The sequence below is a fragment of the Gorilla gorilla genome, chromosome 15 (assembly GCF_029281585.2).
Source record: "Gorilla gorilla gorilla isolate KB3781 chromosome 15, NHGRI_mGorGor1-v2.1_pri, whole genome shotgun sequence".
Lineage (NCBI taxonomy): Eukaryota > Metazoa > Chordata > Mammalia > Primates > Hominidae > Gorilla > Gorilla gorilla.
Window position 1 is genome coordinate 67743375 of NC_073239.2, and position 18534 is coordinate 67761908.

At 42.7% G+C, this 18534-nt stretch overlaps 1 protein-coding gene across 12 annotated transcripts in view; it reads right to left on the reverse strand.

The window, feature by feature from the left end:
* The window catches only part of NIN (ninein), a 111264-nt gene that overhangs the window by 67316 nt on the left and 25414 nt on the right, over positions 1-18534 (reverse strand). For all 12 annotated transcript variants that reach the window (XM_055361487.2, XM_055361485.2, XM_055361491.2 and 9 more), the window contains one exon: positions 5343-5512. In XM_055361487.2, coding sequence (XP_055217462.2) covers positions 5343-5512 — 170 coding nt within the window. The remainder of the gene's footprint in view (positions 1-5342; positions 5513-18534) is intronic.

Below are 18534 nucleotides of genomic sequence, written 5' to 3' on the forward strand. Positions count from 1 at the left end.
TGAGTAATCGAGAACAGAATTGAGAATTAGTTTAGTTTAGTTTTGTTTTCCCTGCCACCTGCCCTCAGAAGAAACATGAGCATAAAATTCAAGGTCAGTTCAGTAGCTATTAATATACAAGGGAAAAAATGTACTCTTCTTACTCTCGCTTGTTTCTTAACAAAGCAAAGCAAAAACAGTGACAACCAAAATCTCATTAATCACACCTTAGGTTGGAATCAAGAAGGTGCCCTTTATTAGTCTGGACTAATTCAGAATAGAAATGGCCAACTGAATTGACTTGAGCGAAAATGATCCCATAAAAAAAGAAAAATCACCACTTTCTTTTCAATATCACCCAAGATGAGAGGTCAGACTCCCAAGGGATCCAATTGCCAAATAAACACGTGAAATTGGAAGTCAAATCCTCATGGTAGCCTCATGGTGGGACCTACCTGTCACTTATGAATTAGCACATTCTGCTTCGGGATTTCCAAGTGAAATTCTGAAATGTGTATTTTGGTGCTGAAAATTTAGCTGGGTTACAGTAGCCTTTCCCTACAGAGTAGCTTTATTGACTTGTAATCTAAATTTGGTAGAAGAGACACGCTTAGTAGCTAGGTTATATATTTTCTGTTTCAGCAGGAAAGAATCAAAGTGTCTGATAGAAGCATGGGGTGGGGGAAGGGATTTCCATCTGATAAGACTTAAGACAATAAAGGAAAAGACTGGAATTCCGTTAAAAAAAAAGTCTATCCTGAAGACATCATAGATGTAAACATGTAAACATGTAAAATGTTTACAATTTATGTTGGGGCTTTAACATGTACGAACTAAAGCAAAAGTAAAATATGATCAAAAGCAACTCAAAACAAGATTTCTTTTCATACATTCTACCCAGGAGAGGAGGCCAAGGTGGCAGAACATTTGCTACCCCCTAGTGCCAACATAGGCTCTCCCACCCGTGCCACCATATCACAGTGGGCACTACGAATAGGCACCAGATGAGCTCCAAGTCGCTTGTAAGTAATGAAGCCTGAAGCTTCACAGTGGACTTACATTAAATATAAATTTAGTTGCTTCAAAGCAATCTCCATAATAGCCTCCCTCTCACATGCCTGTGTTTCTAGATGTTTTCTTGAGTGGGAGATGAAGGGTGGAGTTGTAAGTAGACTGCAGTGAATGATTCTCAGTAATCACTGAGGATGACCCATAATTTGGGTTATGCTTATGGGCAATAGGAGAAGGCCCTCCAAATAAGGATGCAGAGAAAACTGTGAACCACTAACCCAAGAGCCTAGGAATGAATTCTGGCTGACCTGTAGCAACCTCCCCTACTATGAAATCACCTTAGAGGGCAAAAGAGGAGAAATTATTATTTTATCTTTTCAGATGACTGTCTGCTCACTAATCCCTACAGGATGAGTTCCTAGAAGCCAGCCCCCTTGGGGACAGTTTTTATAGGAGTTGTGACACTGTTCCATTCCACTGCCCACTCCTCCACAATCCTCAGAAAAATAAAATTATTATTTGATGCAACCTAGAGCTAAAATTAGTCTTCTGTTGAGTAGCAACAGTCAGATTTCCCTCCCTTTAACTTCGGATGATGGGTTTAGGCCCTTTTATTGTCTTCATCACAAAAAGAAAAAGTCATTTGAGGAAAAATCTGGATGTCTGAGAGCAGGGGAAACTGAAGTCCAAAAAGGTGAGCTGAGAATCCCTCCTTTCCCTAAGCTGGGATCCAGAAGTCAAAGGAAAACTGCAATCAAAACAAAGAAGACCTGGCTCCAGATCCCCATCTTATTACTCCTTATGAAATAGTCACATCAGGGGAGACTCGGCCCCAGTCCCTCTTTCCACATTGCCTGGTAGCCCCGAGATTAAGTATGAGCCCAAGGAATAAATTTCCAACATCCCCAAAGAGAGGAGACAGAAGGGCTTCCAGCAACCAAAAGGGAGAAAAAAGCGGCCAGCAGTGCAATAAAGAACTGTCAGAGGCCGGGAGCGGTGGCTCACGCCTGTAATCCCAGCACTTTGGGAGGCCGAGGCAGGTGGATCATGAGGTCAGGAATTCAAAACCAGTCTGGCCAAGATGGTGAAACCCCGTCTCTACTGGAAATACAAAAATTAGCCAGGCATGGTGGCACGTGACTGTAACCCAGCCAGTAGGGAGGCTGAGGCGGAGAATTGCTTGAACCTGGGAGGCGGAGCTTGCAATGAGCCGAGGTTGCGCCACTGCACTCCAGCCTGGGCGACAGAGCGAGACTCCATCTCAAGAAAACAAAACAAAACAAAACAAACAAACAAAAAAACAAGATCTGTCAGATTCAGAATTCATTATAAGAGGAAGAAATCAATCCCACACGTCATTGAGAATTTTTTTCCTTCCCACACTCTGCAGCTGGGGCCACTCTAGAACAGGGAAGATCACTGGGTCTCCTAAGAGACCTGAACAGCTTCTGTAGAAGGGACAGAGGTTCCCAGAGCAAGCTTGTGCTGCCCATTGCATGAACTTCTGTAGGCCAACAGAATGGCCCTCAACTGCTAAGCCTAATATGGAAACTGACCAGAAACAGGAATGCTGTCTTGCCATAATAGTAAGTAACAAGACTGATGCATTGACAAGGCTGTACCACAAGATTCCTGCATACACAGGTGTGAAGGCAGTGAGTGTGACCCACAACCACAGCTGCTGCGCAAAGCTGGGCTTTGCCTTTTTTAACTGCCAACAGGAACATCAAAAATGTTTTGTGTGAAGCTATTAATTTTTTTTGTGGAGACAAGGTCTTGCTCTGTCACCCAGGCTGGAGTGCAGTGGCACGATCTCGGCTCACTGCAACCTCTGTCTCTTGGGTTCAAGCAATCCTTCCACCTCAGCCTCCCCAGTAGCTGGGACCAAAGGGCATGCACCACCATGCTCAGTTAATTTTTTTGAGTTTCGTAGAAACAAGGTCTCATTATGTTGCCCGGGCTGGTCTTGAACTCCTGGGCTCAAGTGATCCTCCTGCCTTGGCCTCCCAAAGTGCTGGCAGGCATGAGCCACCATGCCCAGCACTGAAACTTAATTTTTTAAAGAGATGAAGTGATTTGAAAACTGACAGGCACAATTCAGCTTACAAAACACTTTATTTTTAGGCAAGAAAGCAGTTGGATGAGCTTTGGTTTGAGTCCACTTTTGGTAATTAAAAAAGGTGTGGTACAAAGGTGTTATCTTGTATTCCTACAGGCATTGCTCTGGTGTGGGATATAACAGAATAGCAAAGTCGAGTCAGTTGGAGTCCTCGCTGAGAACAGAAATCCAGAGAAATGACCCTCTCCGGGCCTCTATTTGCAGTTCTGCTGATGGAGGGTGGTGAATGCTACAGCTTCTGTGTATAGCATCAAGAGGTCATATCTAAGAGGTTTCTGGAGGAGTTAAGGGAAGTTGTAAGTACATCAAGGGTGAAATGATACTCCCAAAATATCATTTTACTGAGACATAAGCCACAAGATTTTGCCCAGGCTCAGGCCTCAACTCTTATCTTTATTTATACATGAAATCAAAGTCTCACTTTAAAAATAGTAAATCTCCCTGGGCACCAGTAGATAACATATAACAAGGAGATAAGAAACATGTTGCCAGCAACAAAGTCAGCTCTGCCCAACAGCTTTCTGCATATTCCTAGATGAGGACTAGAAACTCATGTCAAAAAATAAGTAAGCATTTACTTTCTTAGTACCAAATAATACCTTGGGGACTGAAATAGTTGGGGAAATGAGATATTAAACTTACTGAGACATTTAACCATTTTTTTCATAAAGAAGTACATTCCACACCACTCAGGGTTATAGAACAGACTTTATGATACCCTTCCTGACAATAAGAAAACTATTATGAACACTGTACTAACTGAAGTATGTAAATTACTTGCATCCCTGAGATTGTATATGTAAAATTTTTGTACATATGAGTATATGTGTTTTACTGGGGAAAGACCCCTATCTCAATTCGCAAAGAGACCCAAGAAAGGAGAAGGACTTCTGAAACTGTTCTCAGCTTTTTCTGCTTTTGGCTTTTTCTATTTTCAGCTGTCACTTCTCATCCACACTACTCTTATACCACTTTTGTGGGGTTTTTTTTTTCTCTCTTCTCTCTTTTAGTTGCTTTTCTCCCTCTCTTCTCAATAACATTTCTGCCACTGCTGCTTCACTTGTGGTGAAGGACAAGTGTCATTTGTTTTTTTAAAAAAAAATGATGCGGACCCCGATCAGCAGACTGGTCATGTGTCCTTATAAATTTCCGTATTTATTGCCAACACTTGGGCTCTTTTTTGTTATTTTTGGATTTTGGGGTATTCTGGAAAGTTGAGGAGGACACTGGATGTCTGATTGCTGGGGCCATTATTGGGAGCAAGCTTCCTGTAGATTTCAGTAAGCTGAACATGGATGTTAGACCACAATGAACACACAGGTGCACGCGCACACACAAACACACACACACACACGCACACAGAGTCCACTGGCAATCTACAGACCACTTTCAGAAAGTTGAGGCGCTTTGTTTCTTTTCCAATTTATATTAGTATCTGAAATATCTGTAGCCCCAGTCTGAGCTGGGATTTGCAAGAAATATTTACAGCTTGCTCAGCATGGCATTTTCAATCATGTTCTATAAATGGGATGCTGGTAAATGAGCCATAAAGAAAGAATAAAGAAAATGTTACTGAACCTCCTTTATTGGTAGATTATGGCAATATGCAAAATGAAAAGATGGGGGATGAGGGAGGCTGGCGACTCGCCGCATGCTGGAGAACAAGACAGGCCTGGGTGCAAGGAATCCAGCAGAAAGAACCATGGGAACTGCTGGGCACTGGAAAGCGCCCCAGGCTCAGTATCTTGAGGCAAAAACCAAGTGTTCGAGCTGCTTTATCACACTACAAAAGATAAGATGCAGGCTTTCAAAATGCCTGAATGCGTTGCTTTCATTTCCTGCTACAGATGCTGTTTTATAGTTTGGGGCAAGGGAGGGGGAGGAGCTGGTTCGCCTTTTAAATAACTAAAAATGATCATGCTATAGAGGAGAGAGATATTCAAGAACTAGAAGTGGGAGACCTCAGATGATGTGGAAATACCTGAACTCTAAATGTGTACATGACGCATGCACAGAAATGTCAGCTCTCCAAAAGCTGAAACGAGGTAAAAACATTCAAAAGATAGAAACATTATATATGTCCAAAAGGCAAGTAATAAGATTAGCAAGGAGTTGGTAACTGAGAAAAGCCCACATTGTGCCATCAACCCCCTCAGCTCTCCTGTCTCTGTGCTGCACTGACGTGGGACTCCACACTCATGATCCGGATGAACGTGCATGCCCAATTCCTTACCTCACTGCAGTCACTGGCTGGGATGTGTGAAGGCCGCGCTTCTTCATCCAGTGGCTCAATCACCGTCACTTCGGGAAACTCCTCCACGGACTCTTGGAACTCGGGCAAGGACCTTCGTCCGTAACGCTTCCCACCTCTAACATATTTGGGCTGAGCTTCTAGTGAGCAGTCTGAGAGAGGAGACAAGAGTTGAGGCCACATGACATGAGAATCTCAGTTCTTAGCTGCCACTCACAGCCTTCGGACACAGCCTCTTATACCAACCTCAAAATAAACCACCACTGTTTGCCAATTGTGGTGGCTGTGGGTGTATATGAGCCATCGGGTCAGATGCAGAGCACGCCTTCTAATTCTGAACGATTTATGGGACCATGAGTATATATCTGCACATGACGGGAGCAATCCAACAATGGCAGCAAGGGATCTGACTTAATTGCAGAGGATTAAGGTCAGGAAAAGGTGAGGGGTCACATTTGTTCTTCTGTTTATTAAGCTGGGTTTTCCAGCAGGATGGGGAGACATCATATTAACAAAGAGACACCTTGGAGGAAGTCTTAGAAAATGGTAATACAACGGACACCAAATCAGCACTGTATACTCAGTATCCACATCAATTAGTCTGAAACACCCTTCCCTACCTCAGTGATTCCTCTGTTAACCATTCCACTCTCTGATCTATCAGACAAGCAGATGACAAAACAAAGAAACGGACACAACACATTCTAAGCAATTAATGACAGCTAGTTACGTATATGAAACCCGGCATCAAGATCTCATTGTAAAATTAAAAGCAGTAAAATAAAATAGCAAATGTGAAAGCACAGTAAAAAAAATTGTATTGTTTTATCTCTTTGTAAGCATCAGTGTTGTACAAAATAAAAAAGGAATGTGCATGAGGAGAGAGTCATCTCTTGATCTTAAAGAAGGACTTCAGCATTTTGACATCACTTGTCTCAGGCTCAACACTGACCACCTTCCCCGTTACCATCACCACCACTGCTGCCATCACCACTGCCATCACCACCACCACTGCCATCACCACCACCACCACCACCTCCACCGCCACAACTACAGGCTAAGCTTTTTCTACAATTGGAGCTTTAAAGCAATAAAATAAATACTTCACTCTATTCAAATGTTATCTCAGCTATAGATTTTTTAGCACCTTGTACAGCATCAGAATAAAATGTTTCATTAAAGTACAAAAGATGACAATGCTTTGATTTCTGTTGTCTTGCTGTCCACATATTCACACTCTCTCGAGAACAGGTATGTATTCTGTTTGAACATGAGTCTTAGCAAGGTAAGTCTGAACTCAGACACGTAGACTTTTAAATGAGATTATGTACACGTATCATAAAAACGACAATAGTTGATTAGATAAGAACTAAAAGAACGACCGTTCCTTTATCACCATTGAAACCATGCTGGGGTTTAGCCATTACTTTACAGTTTCCCAGGGAGGACTGGCGACCCTCTTTGACTAACCACCTCCCCGCCATGTCCTTCCTCTGGGACAAGCTCGGATTTCACTATCTTCACAAATGTGGCCAGACACATTCAGAAAATGCTCAGCAAAGCTCAGAGTGAAGTATTTATGGTAGCTATATAATTTCTAGTGATATTTATATCCAGCTTTAAAAAAGTCCCAGTCAAGTCATTTTATTAGGTCGAGTGATTCTCTTACAGGAAGTGTTTAAGCATACAAAATTTATACTGAAAATTGCATGCATATTTGAGGGTACCTTTTATCAGAAGATAGCGTGTCAGCTTGTGACCATTCAGGAGCGGCCCAGACACCCGAGCTACTTGTTGGCAGCTGACACCCACAGATGCTAGTCAGATAAGAGGCAATGCAGAACCATCCTTAATTTATTACATATTCTTAAATTTTGGTGGCAGACAACAAGATACACCATTAGTGACTATAGGGGTTTGGAAAAGATTAAAAAGAACACTTAGAACCCTGGATAATGAACCACGTATTTTCCCAGTGTAAGAACAAAGTTGTGTCCTGGGGATGGAAGTGGCGAAGGAGCTCTTATTGCATGCTGCACTTATTCAGAGGTTAAAAAAAAAAAAAAAAAAAAAAGCAGTGGGAGAAAACAACTATCTTTTAAAAATCCATTGTGATCTAATCCCGAACCTACTGGTGGATGAAATGGTTCCCTGGTTGTTTACTACTCACTACCCCACGTAGTGCATAGGGTAGATGCAGTGGTGGATTCAAAACAGCTCTTTTTCTAAGCAATAAAAGGTAATAGATTGTGAGCCAGCAGGGACCCTGTGGAGTTTTGGTTTATTTACTCATTTATTTTTGCATTGCCAGGCATTAAATTGTTTATTTCATTATCTTATTATAATAACTAATTTAAGCAAACTTTAAGTTAATATCCTTCATAGAACGTACGAACATGATAAAGTCAATTTCTAGAGACATCTATTAAACTATGTAACCTTTTTGGAATAAAGACATTAGCACACACAAAGAAAAATGGGTTAAAGTTTTCTCATCACTTTATTTTCCAAACCATGCAAGTGACCAATAACGAAGTGGACTAATCACACCATTTAAAAATAGTCACCTCTTAGAATGACACACTCACACATCCCTCTCCCATTTAGAGCATCCGCCTCATTGCACTTAACATGATACGATGGGAACAGAGACAGCAAAGCTAAGGATGTTCAGAGAGAACATTCACGGTCAACAGCCCTTGCTAGGTTAAGCACTGAAAACACTATGATTCTCCTTATCAATCTCAATCAGAGATTTAGAACTGAACAGCAGATGTCCACCGAACCATGGGGATTATAAGACACTCTTACCCACTCAAGTTAAAAAATGCCTTGACCCTTTCTGACCATGCCTAATGGAAGAGATCCAAAACTGCAACCCTGGGGCTACGTTTATTTACTTTCTGAGCACATCCAGATGGAATCTTTATTTTTCAGGGTGTCATTCTGGAATAATCTTATCTATGTCAGATAACATGGAGGCTTTTGGTTTATTAAGAAACGAAATTATTGACATCACAGAGCTTCCGCGGGTGAGAGTATCTGCTCCAATCACCAGCTCCAAGAAGGGACATGAAATGCCTGGCCAATATGGCGAAACCTGGACTCTATTAAATACAAAAATTAGCCAGGCGTGGTGGCTCGTGACTGTAGTCCCAGAAACTTGGGAGGCTGAGGCAGGAGAATCGGTTGAACCTAGGAGGCAGAGGCTGCAGTGAGCCGAGATTGCGCCACTGCACTCCAGCCTGGGCAACAGGGCGAGACTCCATCTCAAAAACAGAAACGAAACAAAACAAAAAGAAATGCTATCAAAACAAAGTATAAAGGACTGCCATGCTTTCAGTGTTTCAGTGTTTGAGTTCCTTGAAAGTGTATTTATGATTCTCCTTGGATTGTGAAGCTTCTGAGTCATTTTTCCTTCTTTCCCATTTTCCATTTCTCCTATTTGGCATCACTACAAAAATTAAAGTGGGCTTCAAAGGAAAGCAGACAAGCCCAGCTTGCCTGGAGGTGTCTCAGACCCCATCCCTGGAAAGCTTATTATGAGACACACCAATCAGAGGAAGGTGGCTTTGAGGCAGTCCAACCTGACCTAGTTTAATGATCTAGGTTTTATTCCATAAGCCAAATGCTTGGTTATGAGCAGGGGACAGTAGAGAAACCTTGCTTCAACCCTCCACTGGAGTAATGTGGAAGTGAGTGACAGTCTCTACAGAGCACGTGGGAAAAACATCTGATTCGAGAGTTAAAAAGATGAAGAAAATACTATGCCTTCTGGCCTTAGAAATGACAGCTGGGTTGCTCACACGCCACATTTGTTATTTCACATCTCATCTGTCCCAAGAAGAGAAACTCCAGAGCTGTGATAATGTTCCCCTTCCAAATCAGGATAAACCACCACGCACATGTATGATGTTTGACCAGAGAAAGTTAAAATATGGTGTCAGGGAGAATGACCACTCTGAGTAGATAAGCCAGCTGCAGCCAGGGGAAATAACCAACACCCGCCTCATTCCTCTCCCAGTTCCTTTCCCAGCAGCAGTGTGGAGGGGAGAAACACAGCCTCCCCTACTCCAGGTTTCAAGCAATACAGAGTACACTTTTTAAAGCTCTCCCCTAAAACTGACCACTGCACCAGATCACCACGTCTGCATCAGATTCAGTGATTACAGGTCACTGCTTAAAATACTCAGCTCTCCTAAAACCACTGCATGAACAGCCAAAGCCAAAGCAATGAGGACCTAAGGGAAGCTAAAATCATTATGCAAAAGCCTGAACACTATATATTCAATTGAATGCTTTCTTTGCAAAAACATAAGCTCAGGACCTGGAATGGAGTGGCAGCCATAGCTGCTTCCGGGAAGTTAAAGGAGATTTTTCAAAGATGCTCCCCAGTGTTAGGCAGATTCATTTAACACATAAGCGTATTTACCAAACACCTGCCATAGGCAAAACATTACGTTGTACCTACTGAGGAAGAAGATGGATATTTTAACTTGTTTTTTGAATCAAAAAATTCCCTGTTCCCAAAAATGACCTGAGGCCATTTCCAAGGATGAAGAAGAAAACCCTGTCGTTAGGGTGCTGGTGTTCTCATTTTGGAATTGCTCGCATATGACTTTGCTTTCTATGTCCCTTCCTGACTCATTTAGTGAGCCTGGGAAATCATTCCCAGAGACACCACCCCCATCCAAAGAACCTCAGCACAGGAGGCCCTTCATGTTACATTGCTGCTGAGCTCACAGGAATGCTGAAATCCGTTTGAAAAGGAAAGGTAAAAAATGAAGCATGTGCAAACCTCAAGGCCAGCATCCCCAAGAAGCTTTCTTGGGAAAAGGCAGTCATGCAGCAAATGAGCCCCACCCTGCCCCATTCTACATCCCACCTCCTCGCCTATGCTGAATGCACCATCACACAGGGATTACACAGTGAAAATGCAAACCCACGCCTGATTCTAAATAAGAGAAGGGAAGAAAATCCAACGGAACACTAAGACCAAGAAAAATACAGACAGAGACCAATGGAAACTGACACAGAGAGACAGATATGGAGAGAGATTGAGACAGAGACTGAGACCAAGAGAGGGAAAGAAGTGGGTGGGGAAACAGGAGATAGTAGGGACCTAGAGGCCTATGGAGGGGTGGGGAAGGGGAGCAAGAGATATAGATGTGGGAAGACCACCAGGAAGGGAAAGAGTGGAGTGGGAGACTGAGGAGGAGGAGGGGAGAGATGAGCTGGGGTGGAGGAAAGAAGGGAGTTGGGAGGGGAACGTCTCAAGGATGGGAAGGGAGAAGGGGAGGCCAAGAAAGGTTAAACATGAAAAAGGCATCAGCAAAAGCTTTCTGACATGATCTGCCTTTCCTTTTGCTTCCCAGCGCACTCCCTGCCTCTAGGGCCATCACCAGCAAGCAGCCGCACCACACTTCTGTGTGCACTAAGCCCTTTCCAATTAGCACCTCCCTCCCCAACTACTTCTCTCTCCTGGAACCTCCACACAAGATGCAGATGTTTAATTAGGTCTTTCAGTTCCTCCCTGAACGCAGTGACAGAATCTTAGGCGCAGTCTCCACCCAGTTCTTAGCCACCTAAATGATGCTTCTTGCTGGAACACAGGGGCTTCTGGACACAAAAGTAACAGGGTGGCTTTGATTAGCCTTGCCCAGGAGGAAGGCTTCCAGGGGAAAGTTACCACCCCCCGAAGGTGCCGAAGCTGGTGGATGAGTGTGGCAAGGCAAGCCCCAGGGCTGACTGGATGGTCTAAGTCCCAATGCAATTGAAGATTAGTCAACAGGAAAAAAATCTTTGAGTTGATAATGATTATATAATTGTTTCCCCAACCTTTTCATAGGAGGATCAACCAGCAGATCTCTGTTAGGATGCCTGCATCTATAGCCATTTTTGGGAAGAAGGATGAGATACACTTTTTACCTAACTGAACCCTCTCCATTGTTCAAGGGGAACTCAAAACTCATTTCTTTCAAGTAATTTCTTGGCACCACTTTCATGGAACCTTTTCTCCTCTGCATTTAGTGTAATGCACACTGTCCATAGCTCCCTATTTATGTATTTATTTGAGACGGAGTCTCGCTCTGTTGCCAGGCTAGAGTGCAGTGGCATAATCTCAGCTCACTGCAAACTTCACCTCCCAGGTTCAAGCGATTCTCCTGCCTCAGCCTCTCAAGTAGCTGGGACTACAGGCACGTGCCACCACACCCAGCTAATTTTTATATTTTTAGTAGAGACGGGGTTTCACCATGTTGGCCAGATGGTCTGGATCTTTTGACCTCGTGATCCATCCGCCTCGGCCTCCCAAAGTGCTGGGATATGGCTCCCAATTTCATAATAACCATAGTCACATTTTTCTAAAAGCATTTTACACGTTAGGATTACCTACCCGGATAGACTGTAACACTTTCCATGGGAAAGAGCTGTGCTTTGGAATCAAACAGACCTGGACCTGGACACACAGTTCATATCAAGGTTGGGAGTGCCGAACCTCATGAAGACTTAGTTTCCTCATCTGGAGGGAGGGAAAACAATAGGCGCTTCATGGAGTAAGGTCAACATCAGTCTAGCAGCTCTGCCCAGGGAGCTCCAGCCACACTCTGGTCCTTCCACCGGGACTCCTGTGAAGCCAGTGGTGGCCCAAAGCCATCGGGCCAGGGAAAGGTGTCCAGCATCAAGCAACCATGGGAGCAGTTAGCAAGAGTCTCTCAGTTCTCAATCCTGAAGAGTTCCTCAACCTCAATTTTTGGTAACAGGTAAGATTAGTGTAATGACGTTATCCAGTTCATCACCTCAGAAACTAGAGCTGCTCTGATCTTATTCTTGCCCCAATTTTCTCATTAGTCTCCTTTCCCTGCATCAGTGAGCTGATGTGAGAGGAACACACTGATTTTCTAGGATTCCCTGTAGAAAACCGTCATCCTCATGTCCCCTGTTTGGAAACCTTCTTATATATCCACTAAGGTTGAAATAAAATATAGACATGGCTGGGCATGGTGGCTCACGCCTGTAATCCCAGCACTTTGCGAGGCTGAGCCAGGCAGAGTCAGGAGTTTGAGACCAGCCTGGCTAACATGGCGAAACCCTGTTTCTACTAAAAATACAAAAAATTAGCTGGGTGTGGTGGTGCATGCCTGTAATCCCAGCTACTCGGCAGGCTGGGGCAGAAGAATCGCTTGAACCCGGGAGGCGGAGGTTGCAGTGAGCCGAGATTGCACCATTGCATTCCAGCTTGGGCAACAAGAGCGAAACTCCGTCACAAAAACAAAAAACAAACAAACTATATATATATATATATATATATATATATATATATATATATATACACACACACACACACACACACACACACACACACACACACACACAACTCCCAAGTAAACTGTTTCATTATCAAAACTCTCACCAGCCCTATTTATTTAATTTTAAATTACGTGAGTATTTCTTGCACATATACATATTTTTAAGTTGCCTTTTACCCTTAGTAAATTTACCACGTAAGTATTCTTTCATAGCACAGTTTAATAGCTACTTAGTCATTGTTTACATAGATAGAGCACGATTTGCCTATGAATACACTGTCTAATTTCTTCACTTGCTTTATACAGGCTGACTATCCATTATCTGAAAGGCTTGAGATCAGAAAAAAGTGTTTCAGATTTCAGACTTTTTCAGATTTTAGAAAATCTGAAGTATATCAGTTGAACAACCCAAATCTCAAACTCTGAAATCTGAAATGCTCCAATGAGCATTTCTTTTGAGTATCATGTTGGTGCTTAAAAAGTTTTGGATTTTGGAACATTTCATATTTTTGGATTAGGGATGCCCAACATATATATTTTTTCACTACTTTAAATGACTAACCTTATACACACATTTTTATGTACATCTATAATTATTTACATAGCATAAAATCTGAGAGTAGCATGGATTAGCCGAAAGCATTATTACAGTTCTTGATGCCTATTATCTTAGGTAATCCTAGAAAGGTTCTATCATTTTACAAAACATCAGTGGGGATGAGTGTTTCCAATTTCAGGATTATAAGCACAATCCTAATATCCTCTTTCGTTGTTGTAGTTGGCATTGGTGGTGGTAGTGGTTTGCTTTGCTTTTTTCTTTGCTTTTTTTTTTTTTTTGAGACGGAGTTTCGCTCTGGTTGCCCAAGCTGGAGTGCAATGGTGCAATCTCAGCTCACTGCAACCTCCACCTCCTGGGTTCAAACGATTCTTCTGCCTCAGCCTCCTGAGTATCTGGCATTACAAGCGTGCACCACCACGCCCAGCTAATTTTTGTATTCTTTAGTAGAGACGGGTTTTCACCATGTTGGTCATGCTGGTCTTGAACTCCTGACCTTGTGATCCGGAGTGATCCCACCTCAGCCTCCCAAAGTGCTGGGATTACAGGCATGAGCCTCTGCGCCTGGCCTTTTTTTTTTTTTTTTTTTTTTGAGACAGTCTTGCTTTGTCACTCAGGCTGGTGTGCAGTGGTGCGATCTCAGCTCACTGCAACCTCTGCCTTCCAGGTTCAAGCGATTCTCCTGCCTCAGCCTCCCGAGTAGCTGGGATTACAGGCACCTGCCACTACGCCCAGCTAATTTTTGTATGTTTAGTAGAGACGGGGTTTCACCATGTTGGTCAGACTGATCTCAAACTCCTGACCGCAGGTGATCCACCTGTCTCAGCCTCTCAAAGTCCTGGGATTATAGGCATGAGCCACCGTGCCCAGCCTGTTTTGCTTTTAACTCTTGGAGAAAACTTCTGGTCCTCACTGTTAGCATTTCATTGATGCCAACAGAACAGGGACTAAGTTCTTACTTATCTTACTTAACCAACAGAAGACAACAGAACGAGCCTTTGGGCCATCTGTGTGTAATATCTCCTAAAATCAGGGACTTCAGCCAGACTTCAGTGCCTAACTCAAGGCCTCTGAACATAGTTATAAACACAAATCTTCAATCACTGAAATCAATAGCTAGCCCAGTGACAGGCCATAAGACCTGGTTCAAGACACAATTACTGAGTAAATGAAAAAATGTCTGTTAACTGTATGTATCACTTCTTCAAAATATAAAGAAAAAAATTACAATTATGGCAGTCCTTGAAACTAGGAAGGTCTGTTACAATAAAACAATCATCTGTACCAAAACAATGCCTGGTCCTATTTTTCTAATGAGTTGGCTTTTTCAAACCTGAGGTTTTCCCCATGAATAAACAAAGAGACATTTCCAATGAATCACATCAAGGAAGAAAGAGCTTCCTGCATTATGCTAACATCTACTAAAGAACAGAAATCTAATGCAAGATGCATCAAACGAGGACAAAATCTCTGGAGAGAGGATCCAGCTGGCATGTTGATGCCATGTAGCTTGGAGCTTGTGCCAGCATTTCCATTACAAAAATCCTATAATCCAAAGCCACGGCAAATTGAATAAATAGCTAATAATTAAGTTGTTGCCCCTCTCCTATTCCAGAAAAATAATTTAAAAATTAGATTGTACACATAGATATGAAAGAATTATGCCACTGGCAATGCTAATCAGTTTGGAATTTACAAAAGACTCCCTACATCCCAATCCATTTTTCTGCCTTTATCTGAATTTCAATATTTTTCACTGTGTTGTTATTATTATATAAATTGCTTTTTAGGGGAAAAACGCTAAGATTCTTAGAATTATAAATATCTGAGTTAAAAAGATGCTGAAAATAATCTAGTCCGTATCTCCTGATTCTAAAAATAAAGAAACTGTACCTCAGAGGAGTTATAAATGGCAGAGCCCAAGACTATAGAAATAACTTAATTTCATCTCCTCTCAAATCCCATGAGAGCTTTGTTTTTATAGAATTTATCTACAACTGTCTTTTATTAGGAGGCTATAAAAACATGAGATATACTATGCATTTGCCCTCGGGAAGAAGAACTTTATAGTTTCAATGAATGTTAAGTAAAATCTTACATAAACACAGACTAGCATTTTTCATAGATATGGATAATGTCATTTAGATATTAGGAGGCAACACAATCAAATCTTGGAGCTGAAGGATTTTATGTATTTTTTCAGCACAACCACTTTCACATGCAAGGTGACCAAAGACCACTAAGGTCATGATATATAAGATCACCCGATTAGAGGGACAGAACCAGCATTTCCGAACTCCTCACTCAAGGGTGGCTCTATTAAATCAAGCTGACTTTTCTATATTATAGTCTGGTACAATAGCTTATATTTTCATTTATAAAAATCTTTGGTGTTATAAAATATCAATTCACGGCCCTCTTGGTTTCTAAGGCTGAGCACTATGGCCCCCCTTTTATTTTCAGTCTCCTTCTATGGTGTAAAGGTAACCTTTTATCTCAAAGACTACCATCTCCATTGATTTCAAAAAGGCAAAACAAAAATAACACAGACCTGGCTGGGCGCAGTGGCTCATGCCTGTAATCCCAGCACTTTGGGAGGCCGAGGCAGGTAGATCACAAGGTCAGGAGTTCAAGACCAGCCTGGCCAAAATGGTGAAACCCCATCTCTGCTAAAAATACAAAAAAATGAGCCAGGCGTGGTGGTGGGTGCCTGTAATCCCAGCTACCCAGGAGGCTGAGGCAGAGAATTGCTTGAACCTGGGAGGCGGAGGTTGCAGTGAGCTGAGATTGTGCCACTGCACTCCAGCCTGGGCAACAGAGTGAGATTCCATCTCAAAAAAACAAAAACAAAAACACAGACCTGGCCCCTTCTGGTATAAGATGAACTAAGCATGACCAGCCAAATAATGCAGAGGACACAGGCATCCCTGTCCCTAACGATCAGGTGAAACTTGCTTTTTGTTTATTCCTCTTTGCTGCCTCTGGCCACTTGTCAGACCCTTTTGGCCAGGCTGCACTGACCAAAGACTGGCTCACCCATTTGAAAGCTAAAATCCTCAACCTAAAGCCTTCTTGAATCACATCCCTTGGTGATACAGCGTAAGCACCCTCCTCTGCCACTAGCTGTAAGACTTCAATTAAGCTACGTCCCTCTTTGGGCCTCTAATTGCTCATGGATGAAATGGCAGGGTTTTCTCCAGCCCTAAAATGCTATATGATCTATGATTTAAGGGATAGTTACTTCCATAAAGGGAGAGGGAGAGGTAAATGAAGGTGGCCTGTTGATGTACTGCATTTGAATCCTGACCCTACCTCCTCTGTCTCTGCCCAGCCAAACCAGTCTGCTTGCAGCGGGGTAGAGTCACTTTTTTTTCTTTTTTTTTTTTTTGAGATGGAGTCTCACTCTGTCACCGAGGATGAAGTGCAGAGGCATGATCTTGGCTCACTGCAACCTCCACCTCCTGGATTCAAACAATTCTCCTGCATCAGCCTTCTGAGTAGCTGGTACTACAGGTGCCTGCCAACACACCTGGCTAATTTTTTGTATTGTTAGTAGAGACGGGGTTTCGTCATGCTGGCCAGGCTGGTCTCGATCTCCTGACCTCAAGTGATCTGCCCACCTCGGCCTCCCAAAGTGCTGGGATTAGAGGCATGAGCCACTGCGCCCAGCTGAGTCACATTTTAGAGTGAGTGGAAGAATGTTTGAGTGGAAAGAACTGCACGATCCCCACGAACAACTGGAGGGGCCAAGGAGAAATTGGCAAAAGACAGAAAAAGCAGAGATGCTCAGGAACAAAGCAGGGAATGTGGGAGGAAAGGCTGACTCATGTCTCAAAGCACAGGCTCAATCCTAGGTTTTATCCTGCCAGGACAAATGTTAGGGAAGTCATAAATGCTACAAGAAATGCTATCAACAAGTACTTTTCTGCTGCATTACACTGAGGTGGAGCAGTTTTGTGACGAAGACTTACTGCCTACCCAAAGGATGGAACACACAGCAAAACTATAAAAATCCCTTCTGTGTGTCTTCCCGGAAGACTTGTCCAAATTATGATCTTTGCCTGCATAGCAGTGAGGCAGACACATAACTATGAAACCACCATCTGGAGCTAGATTTATAAATATTACTTCCTGGCTGTGACCAAGCTCAACCAGCCATTGTCTAGCTCAGGGATGTCCAATCTTTTGGCTTCCCTTGGCTACACTGGAAGAAGAATTGTCTTGGGCCACACATAAAATACGCTAACACTAATGATAGCTGATGAGCTAGAAAAAAAAAAAAAGGTCCATGCATAAATGTCATAATGTTTTAGTTTTAAGAAAGTTTACAAATTTGTGTTGGGCCGCATTCAAAACTGTCCTAGGCCACATGTAGCCCATGGGCCGTGGGTTGGACAAGCGTGGTCTAGCTCATCCTACTGCTCGGATCCCAACAATGTACAACTCTGTGCGGGGACCCTTCACATCTGTAGTCACTATAAATCTGTATATTTATTATAATTTTCTGGCAGGTGACAGTGACAGTACAGGTTTTGAAGAAATGGCAGCAGGAGGATCATGTGGATTAGCGGCAGGACGGCCTGTTCCAAATCCACATAAAAGCACATCATCAGCACACAGAACCCTGAAGTTATGCTTATATTACCTATGCTCACATTAGCTAATATCTACCCTGGCGGTGATGTCAACCATAGCTCTATTCAGGCCCCCCAGATGTTGCACCATTGTCATCAAGATGACAGATAACCTTAAAAAAGTGAAAACACCAATAAAATGAGACCATATAAAAACACAAAAGTCCATATTCTAGCAGCGGTCACCTGTGGAAATGCTAATGTTTGTCTGGAAAATTTCAAGAATGCAATAACCTCCCTCTCAGGCTCACTGGGGGCTTCCAAAGAGCTTTATCAAGTATCAGAGTTAAGAACAACATTGCTAGGGGTGTTGCCATCACCGAAAAAGGCGGAGACTCAATCCAGAACCTAAAACACTGCTAAAGGCAGTGTCCGTACACACAACACAAATCTGGAGCACTTCAGAGGGCAGGATGAAGAACTAGATCACCCGGCAAGGGTGAGAAATGAGCTCCCATCTGTGCCTCACCTAAATAGGTCACAGTGAATGACTCCTTGTAGTGACAAAATCTTAATGATTTATGCTCAGTTTCAAAACTGGACTATATTTTTGATGTTCTCTTTTTTAAAGTAGGGTTTATTGAGGTATAATTTACATAGAGTAAATTTAATCCTTTCATTGCACAAGTCTCTGGGTTGGAAAAACTCACACAATCCTGTAACTACTAGCACCATCA